Here is a 10,199-nt window from a genome sequence, read left to right as displayed (position 1 = left end):
TCTTTGCACTACTTTGTGCAGCGCAATCTCTGGCCTGACCACCTATCATCGCACAACCTTTTGCCATAGCTTTACTACATATCATTGGGTAGCGCATCCATGTAGATTATTAAAATTAAAGGTTGTCTTGGGGAGACCACTGCGCTGGTTCTTGGCATAATAATGAGTGGAATCTATCATTCTGAACATGGCCGCAGTGCAGTCTTTGGCCTGACCACCTATCATCGCACAACCTTTTGACATAGCTTTGCCACCTATCACTAGGCAACGCACACATGTAGATCATAGATTGTCTTGGAGAGACTAGCACGCTAGTTTTTGGCATAATAATGAGATGCAATCTATCATTCTAAACATTGCTTCAACGCAGTCTCTGGCCTAACAACCTGTCATTGCCCAGAATTCAAGATTGTCTTGGAGCGACCACTGCTCTGGTTCTTGGAGTCATAGATCCACTACCTATTTTCACGTATTACAAGAGGAGGTCTATGATGACCACCACACTGGCAAACAAAAGGAGATCTATGATAGCCACCGTGTTAGTTCTTGGAGTTATGTATTTGTGTACCAAGGAAAATGTATTTCCTTGTGCAACCAAGGAAAATGCAATTGACAATATGGACCGTGAGGGGTCCCCTTTAGGGGCAAGGGTCGTATCGACATGCCATATCTATCCAGTGGCATCTTGGATATTGTATAATGCATGTCGATATGGCCCTTGCACCTAGAGGGGAACCCTCAAGGGCCATATCATCAATTGCATTTTCTAAAAGTTTAATTGTATTTTTCTATATGTATCTCCATGCAACCACAATGGTGGGTTGTTGGACCTATTTTAGTGCTATTTTGGTCTTAAACTAAGGAAATTGTAGTCCTACTTTATTGGTATTTTAGTCCTCATTGCAGTCAATCCTAAATGAGGGCAAAAGTATTCTAAGCCACCGTGGTGACTGGAGGCCCGGTGGTGCCATCCAAATAATCAACTACAATTCATCGAGTGAAAATTGCAGAAAAAGAGATTACAATGTACAACTACATCCAAATGTTATATAAAAATTAACTTATACTGAGTAAAAATTGAACAGAGGATCTTACATTTATAAAAACTCAGCAATTTCTAAGAGCCTTAAAGGCCAAAAGATTACATCTAACAACCATAACCATTCAAATATAAAAGTTAACAACAGTGCATACTGAGAGCCTTAAATTGAACAAAAAGAGATTACATAAATGTAATAAAAACTCAGTTATTGTTGAGAGCCTTAGAGACCAAAAAATTACATCAAGCGAGCCAAAAGATCACTGAAAGCCTTAGAGGCCAAAGATTACTTCCAACCATTGTTGAGTGGTTATGAGCCTCGTAGAGTAAGAGGAAATTTGTACAACTCAGTATTGACACCAGCCCAGCTTGTTGCATTAAAATTTTTTAGGGAGCCAATGGAGGAGACAATGGAGAGGCCGAAGACCCCGTGCACATTGCCAGGACTCAAATTATGGCCCTCCCAACAAGTCGAGAGTACTCTGTTGTGAAAATCATGAGTCCTTCGTCGCCATCTAGGGGGACCCATACAGCACAGGCATAAAGAGGCCAGAGGCGAGCATGTCTTCTAAGGTGGTGACATGTAGATATGGGGGGAATCGACCATGGGAATGAAGGGTGTCCACTAGAGCCAGCATTTCTACTCCAAGTGAGTGCAACATAATCACCTTATATGAGAAGGTAGATAATTGCATCGAGGGGTGGTAGTAGGCATGGTGAAGATGAGTGGGTGAGCAGTGGTGCAAATGAGTGATGAGAGTTGGAGGAGGGAGCATGGAGCAAAGTAGAGAAGGGGTGGAAAAGAGCTAGAGAAGGGTGTGTGGAGAAAAGTAGCAAAGCGTGTGGATCAAAGTAGCAAAGCAAGGACAGATGAGAGCAATGTAGTAGAATGCCAAATGCCTTGGATCTTATATATTATAAAGTTTCAGCCACCATGGTGGCTTGAGGCCCAAAGGCCCTAGGTTCCATCCATATTAATTGCAGGCCACCACGGTGGAATCTTAGGCGCCACCCCAAACGGGTTGGTAATCATGAAGCAAATGCCAAATGGCGGTAACTAGCAGGTGACCAAGCCACTGTGGTGGCTGGTAATTAACTGCCATCTTAGCCACCATAGACGTGGTTGATGAGAGCCACCACCACCAGGCAATAACTACCACAAAAGCAAATCATGAAGCCTAATCACCTCTAATCACTCATTACCTTGCACTCTAATACTCTACTAAGCATGCAAGCCCAATGACTGGTAATTTACTGCACTCATAGTACTCATGCATGCAATCCCAGTGGTGGTAACTGGTAGGTGAGTAATTGCAGGCCACTGCAGTGGCTAGTAATTAACTGCCAGCCTGGTGGCATCTTAGCCACCATAGACATGCCTGATGAGAGTCATCAGCATCGGGCAGTAATTATCACGAAAGTAAATCATGAAGCCTGATCACCTCTAATCACTCATTACCATGCACTCTAGTACTCTATTGACCATGCAAGCCTAGTGACTAGTAATTTACTGCACTCATTGTAATCATGCATGCAAGCCCGATAGTGGTAACTGGCAGGTGAGTAATTGCAGGCCATTGCAGTGGCTAGTAATGAAGTGCCAACCAAGTGGAATATTAGCCACCACCACAGATGTGGCTAGTAATCTTAGACACCACCACCTCTAATCACTCATGAATTACCATGCAAGGTAGTATTGTCGCCTTGAATTAATTAAAATTTGGGCCAACCACTATGGTGGCTCTCACCTTGACAGTTCCTTGTAGTCGAGGGCTACAAACTTAAGCCTCCACCATTCCATTCCCTTCGATATTTTGTCTTCTATCAGGCTCTTGACCATTTATTTCTCCCTTGCACTTGGACTACAAATGTAAGCCTACACTATTCCATTTCCTTCATTGTTTCATCTTCTATCTCTCTCGATCATTTCTATCTCCCTTGCACTCTTCTTGGAACTTTTATCCCCTCTCGTAATGGACCCTGCATGGTCTGGGAGCTCCTCACACAATGTTTCCTCCCCCTCTATAGCACAGTGCAAGAGCCTCTCCTCCCCTAATCTTGAAATCGTAACATCTTAGAGCTCCTCACTTGCGATTTAATGATATGTACAAATTGTTATTTACAAATTCAAAATTTCTATCACATTACATAATATAGTCACACCTTGTCTCATCATCAATCTCCTTTATAGTATACCTATCGCTAAAGATGTAATATCTTTAGAAAAGTTTAGGGATATATCGATTATAGAAAGCATTTGCATTTGAAATATGTCCACACCTAATATATTTTGTAAATAGTCTGGATCATAGGGAACCGAGTACAACTTTCTAAATTGACTATCTATGCATGCTTTACAAGCCATTTTTTATCTATGTCCTAGGCCATTTTCTATATGCAAACTTATGAACATATTGGATAAGCCATATGGTGTGATACTTGATTCTAGTAGTGATATTTCTGATTTTAACTTTGTGAAAGAACCTGTGTTAAATTCTATTCTACCACAAAACACACAATATTGCACCTTCAAAATATATTGAGAAGTAATCTGGTTCCATTCTTTTAGAAATGTATCGATGAATGGCCATGAAGAGAAACTCGGTTGCTGGCCAAAGGATTCAATCCAAAGAATGCTTCACTATATGGTAAAGAGAAAACAAATCCACACATGTAGGCCAACATGCAATCTATTTGACTCAGGCACAACACACAAATGCAATACGGATTTCCATATCCTATACATTTAGAGACTACACCTACTTTAGATCCTCTCACACAAAGATGGATCTACTTTTGCCCATCCCTAGAACATCAAAATGTCATTCCATACCATGCAAGAATATTAGTCTTGTAACACAGGGCTATCATACTACCTTTTAAAGTATGCTAAGAAAACCGAATCCATGGGACACAAGAATTCGAATCCTAGTGATGTGAAACTTCTTGGACTAGATAATCTAGATCCAATTAAATTTTTTTTTTAAATATCCGCATATATTCTTTCAAAGCCAACATCTCCAAGAGAGGCAGCATTGTCATGCTTACAAATATCTACCTACCATTCAAAGAAGCGAAGCTGTTCATTTCATTGACTCTTCTCCCCCATCTATGCACCAAAAAAACTTTCGTGAACATTGTGTTTCTGTAATGCATCTAATAGATACATATTGCGGTCGTCCAATTGTCATGGAGAACTTGACCTTCTATGAATTTTGGGGACAATTCCAAAAGTCAAAGAAAAAAAACTCTAATAACATAACTATCGTAGATTCTTTCAAAAATTATGTATATCCATCAACATGGATTCTACGTTTCATAGATTACCACCCTGCTCATCATCATTTTGAAGAATTTTTTTACAATGTAAATTTTAGAAATGAGAATGAGCTCATTTCCAAAAACAATCATATGAAATCTTACTTCTTAGAATGCCATATCCAAGACCTTGTAAAAACAGGAGAAGACATCGAATCTCTAATCGATCAATCTTGCAAAGTGCACTTGCTAATTGATCAAAATCGCCACCAACTAATGAACATGATACTCCAAAAATTCCCATTACGTGTTATTCAAAACTCCTTCATGGCTTCAACTGACCTCCATGAAGATACCAATATACATAACACAACACGCACAAAATTACTTCAAATGATGAAGGAGTTCAAGCATAATCAAGATAAGACAACCAATGGTAGAAGAGATTCAATATTACCTAAGTAATTTGATCATAAGTGATAGTGAAGCAAACAATTTCATTGACAAGGACACAACTATACTATGCACCCATCAAAATGACACACGATACTATAATGAGCTCATACTACATAAGAAATTCAATGAGCATCAAATTAAAAACGTCACTGTGACATCCAATGTAGATGAAATCTTAGAATTACAAGAATGGATAATGCATCCAGATTTCCACTCCATACAACAAATTGCAATAGGAGCGAAAGTGATGATCATGGAAAATATTGATCTCACAATCGAAGCAATAAATGGCGCTATTGCAAGTATCATATCACTAGAAATAGATATAGTAAAACAAACAACATTTTAAAAATTCATCCCCGCCCCCGCTGCGCGGTCGATGGGCCGCCCCGGCTCGATGCCACGCCCACTTTCGCCCGGCTTGTGTGGACTTTCGTCCTTTGAATGCATGCACTAAGAGGGATCATTTTCCTTTGCCATTCCAAGATTATCAACAAATGAAAAAATCACAATAAGATGATCAAAACACAATCGAGTTACGAAAGGTATTAAACTCCATATGGTATCACAAAACAACTTTTTCAATCACACTAGCATATGTAATTACAAGACACAAGTCACGAGGATGCACACTCAAAGGAAAGGCTATTGTAGTCATTCAAAAATCATTTGCACGAGGCCTAACATATGTCATGCTTTAGCGAGGAACTACCACTTGAAACAACTTACGAATCTTAAATAAAATCAATCCATCTGACTTCATTCCAATGCTTGCATGAGCTGAAAATAATTAAGTAATCAATGGAAAATCCTTTTATTAAATATTCATCCATATAAGACAAAAGAAGCTTGTGATATATACACTACTATGCAGGATCTATCAAAACACTTGTTTGAAGAACAACCAACAATAAAAAGTGGCAACATCAGATGAGGTACGTTTTCCATATTACGCATTGTAGTATTTCTTCACATTAGTTTATATTCTAATTTATACTAGGTTACTGTTTTGTAGATCTTTAATCAATTTAAAAATAAGCCTCGATTGGCTCAACAAGATTAAGAGAAATTTAAAAAAAGAACAAATGGACAAAGTTGTTTCCCCCATCTTGCAAACATGGGTGGAAAGGAACCACATGAATACATTTATGGATGGAGCACACTACAAGATCTTAGGAATTTCATGGACAACAATCAACATGAAGTAGAACAATGGAAGGCAGAACATGGGGACAAAGAAATGAGGGCTGACGGCAGTTAGCAAAACAAGTTTATGTATAAAAAATGCATAAACTTTTCATTTTTTAAAAAATAATAAAAAACATATACATAATATCAATTCAAACATAATGCAGGTCTAACTAAGTACATAATTCGAAAAATCACAAATGAGGACGATATCATTACTCCAATGATGTTGAGAACAGAAGCACAAGCTATAATAGATAAGCACTCAGAAAGAATTTCAACTTATTGCCTTGAACTTCTACGCTTTGGCTATAATGTAAGCTTAGCCAACTCCTCAAAATAGATCGTAAGATAGGAAATGTGATACGAGCAGAGTTCAACAACATGTTCCAAATAGATGATCCAAAAAAAGAAAAGAGTTACCATTTACCATAAAAGGAATAACTGCCATTATTGATTTGAATTTTACAAAAGAAACATATGGCGAACATTTTGAATTTTTCTACACATACATTCTTGACTCCATAGCTTACAGTAGCACACATGAAAAAACTCATGTACTTCATTTTGCTATTTCACCTAGGAAATTGCAAAGAAGACAAAGAAAAAGGCCATATTATGTATTGCGGACGACGATCGTTTGTTGAGGACAGTTCGTCCCAAAGCATGGGATTCCCTTGTTGTGGATACAATCAATGGCACCCAGTCGAGGATGGCAACGCAGGCATTTCTTCCTTGCTGCAAGGCTGTATTTCCTTGCCACAGGGCAAGTGCGCGCATGCGCATCTCGTTAGAATTGGGCTCGAGCAAGACACATTTCTAGCGAATCTTCTTGTTAATATGTATGGCAGGTGCGGCGCTCTGCAGGAGTTACGTACCGCTTTCAACAAAATGCTTGAACCGGATTTGGTTTCGTGGAACACCACGATTTCTGCCTACGCTCGCCATGGCCAAGACAAAATTGCACTGCAAGTGTTCTGGAAAATGCAGAACGAAGGCGTACAGCCAAGCAGGATCACCTATGTAAGCATTCTTCGAACGTGTGACAGCTTGGCTGCGGGTGAGGCTCTTCACAGAAAAGTTGTCGATGATGGGTTTGAGTCAGATGGTGGAGTTGCGACTGCTCTCATCAATATGTATGGGAAACTTGGGGTTCTACAGAATGCCCGCATAATTCTCACCAATATGCATCGACGCTGTGTTGTGTCATGGACTGCTATGATCTCCGCATGTGTCCATCAAGGACACAATGAGGAGGCCCTGAATTTGTTCTGGCAAATGCAGTTGGAAGGTGTGGAGCCGAACAAGGTCACTTTCAGCAGTATCCTGGCTTCCTGTGACAGTCCAGCAGTCCTAACAGAGGGAAGCATGATTCATAAATCCATTCTTAAGTGTGGGCTCGAGTTGGATATTTTTGTGGGAACCGCTCTTATCACTATGTATGGTAAGTGTGGGACCATCGAAGATGCACGTTATGTGTTTGACAACATGAATCAACGCAACGTTTGCTCTTGGAACACAATGATCGCTGCGTATTTGGAGCATGGGAAGAAAGAGGAGGCTCTATTACTCTTTCGACAAATGCAGCTCGAAAATGTTAAAGCTGACAAACTTACGTTTGTGGAGGTTTCACGGGCATGTGCTAGCTTGGCAATACTAGCAGATTGTGAGTTCATCCATTCATGCATAGCCAACAGTGATTTTGAGTCCGATGTTATTGTGGGGACTGCTCTTCTCGATATGTATGGCAAATGCGGTGCTCTGGAAATGGCACGGAGGTTATTTGACAAAATTTATCGGCGTGATCTGGCATCTTGGAATGCAATGATTGCTGCTTATGCCCAGCAAGGGTATAGCAAGGACGCCCTTTGCCTCTTTCAACAGATGCAACTCGAGGGTGTGAAGCCAAATGAAATCTCTTTTGTCAGTATTCTGACTGCATGCAATCATCCAAAGTCCCTTTGTGAGGGTAAGGCAATCCATGCAAGCATTGTTGATGCTGGGTATGCAGTGAATTCAGTTATTGTGACGGCTCTTGTTACTATGTATGGCAAGTGTGGCGCTCTGGAAGATGGACACTTACTTTTTCACAAAATGCAAGACGTGGATGTGATCTCTTGGACTGCCATGATAAGTGCATGTGTCCTTCATGGGCACAAAAGAACAGCCCTCCATCTCTTCGAACAGATGCATCAGGAAGGTATGAAGCCAAACAATGTGACCCTTATCAGTGTTTTGGGTGCGTGTGACAGCTCAGAAGACTTGGGAAATGGCAAACGCTTGCATGCTTATGTTGTAGATGGTGGGTTTGAGTTAGATGTTGGTGTTGGAACAGCCCTTGTCAATATGTATGGTAAGTGTGGGGCTTTGGAGGAATCATGCAGGGTTTTTAATGGAATGTGTCAACGCAATATTGTCTCCTGGAATACATTGACAGCTGCATATGCTCAGCAAGGCCTTTGCCAGGAGGCCCTGAAACTGTTTTGGCAGATGCAACACGAGGGCATAATGCCAAATAACATAACCTTTGTTAACATTCTTCATGCAATTGACAAAAATGCATGTGGAATAGAGGCTGAATTTGTCCATTCTCGTGTTGTTGAATGTGGGTTTGATTCAGATGATGTTATAAGAACTGCACTTGTTAACATATATGGTAAGTGTGGAGCTTTGAATGCTGCACGCTCAGTGTTTGATGAAATGATCCAACCTGATTTAGTGTCCTGGACTACTATGATAAATGCATATGCTCAACAAGGATATGGGAAGGAAGCTCTTCAGCTTTTTCAACAGATGCTGCAGGATGGCCTAAAGCCAGATGAGGTCACCTGTGTGAGTGTTTTGAATGCATGTGCCAACCTGGCAGCTTTACCAGAGGGTGAGACGATCCATTCTTGCATCACAGATGGAGGATTAGAGTCACAAGTTGTGGGGGCTGCTCTTGTCACTATGTATAGTAACTGTGGGGCTTTGAAGAAAGCACGTGCAGTGTTTGACAAAATGTACACACATGATGTGGTCTCCTGGACAGCCATGATCACTGGATATGCTCAGCAAGGTTGTGGGAAGGAGGCACTTCAGCTTTTTCGGAAAATGAAAAAGGATGGAGTGAATCCAGATGAGGTGACCTACAGTGGTGTCCTCACTGCATGCAGCCATGCTGGCCTTATTGATGAGGGTCGTGCCTGCTTTACTCTCATGAGTAGTGATCCTGGCATTACACCAACAGTTAAGCATTATGCTTGTATGGTTGACCTTCTTGGGAGGGCTGGCCTACTTGAGGAGGGGGAAAATTTCATATGCGACATGCCAATTCAACCACATGCATTGGTATGGATGATTTTACTTAGTGCCTGCAGAGTACATGGTGATGTAGGGAGGGGTAAACGTGCTGCAGAGCATGTTATGGCCTTAGATCCGTGCAATGTAGCACCATACATTTTGCTTTCAAACATATATGCTGCAGATGGGAGGTGGAGTGATGTAGAAAAAGTGAGAAAAACTATGGTGGAGAAAGGTATCGAGGAGGCAGGATTAAGTACACTTGAGATAGAGAGAAAATTACAGTCATTCCTTGTAGCATATCCCTAAACGAGAGAATTTAGACAGCTAGAATATAGCGCATCATGTTTTAACCCATGTGATGGGAAGGAGCAGCAGGAGGTGCATATACTTTATTAGTAATGAGCTAGTAGTTTACAGGTGAGAGCAGCAAAACCCAAGAAGGGCATACAAAAAACCATTTTCAATGCATCATGGAGATGTCTTTAAGTTCTGTGGACAAATTCATCTATTGATCAATGACAGTCAGATTCGGACTGTGGCAATATGTGATGGCGTTCTTAAAACAAAGATGGAGCTCATCACTTATCATGAGTTTGGTGCACTCACAACAAGAAGTCACCACTGCATTGTTTAAGTGATGGAATCTGCTGCAATCTTTCAAACACTGTTGAGCTGTATTTCGTAACAGTGTTCAGAGCAAATCAAAGTTTCTTGATGATGCAGAGAGGCGATTCAGTCCCTTGCTAATTATATGGCTAGCTTTCTGCTGTACACTTGTCACACGAGTGCACACGTCTCTTTGATATCTAACAAAAATGTCCTTCGTATCAGGTAAAAAGCACATACCTTCAGTGGAGTGTGGGAGGCTTTTCAGTTCAGTGCCTGAGCAGCAGGTCAGCCAGCCAAATAGACATGTAGGTGGGGCCCTGCAAACTGGTGAGCAGATCTGGCTTATGTTCAGCCATGTAGGGGT

General features: G+C 40.8%; 1 protein-coding gene across 1 annotated transcript; it reads left to right on the top strand.

Moving 5' to 3' along the window:
* The first annotated feature begins 6,577 nt into the window (after positions 1-6,577).
* Positions 6,578-9,692, top strand: LOC147885064 (pentatricopeptide repeat-containing protein At5g27110-like). The gene has a single exon (XM_087397642.1). It carries the CDS (start codon positions 6,608-6,610, stop codon positions 9,530-9,532), a length of 2,925 nt encoding a protein of 974 aa, XP_087253768.1. The 5' UTR covers positions 6,578-6,607; the 3' UTR covers positions 9,533-9,692.
* Positions 9,693-10,199: the final 507 nt, after the last annotated feature.

Source organism: Dipteris shenzhenensis, chromosome 26, assembly GCF_047967505.1.
Source record: "Dipteris shenzhenensis isolate YYH24624 ecotype China chromosome 26, Dip_SZ_1.0, whole genome shotgun sequence".
NCBI lineage: Eukaryota > Viridiplantae > Streptophyta > Polypodiopsida > Gleicheniales > Dipteridaceae > Dipteris > Dipteris shenzhenensis.
The sequence above is the reverse complement of the archived record's forward strand: the minus strand, read 5'-3'. Positions and strand labels throughout refer to the sequence as shown.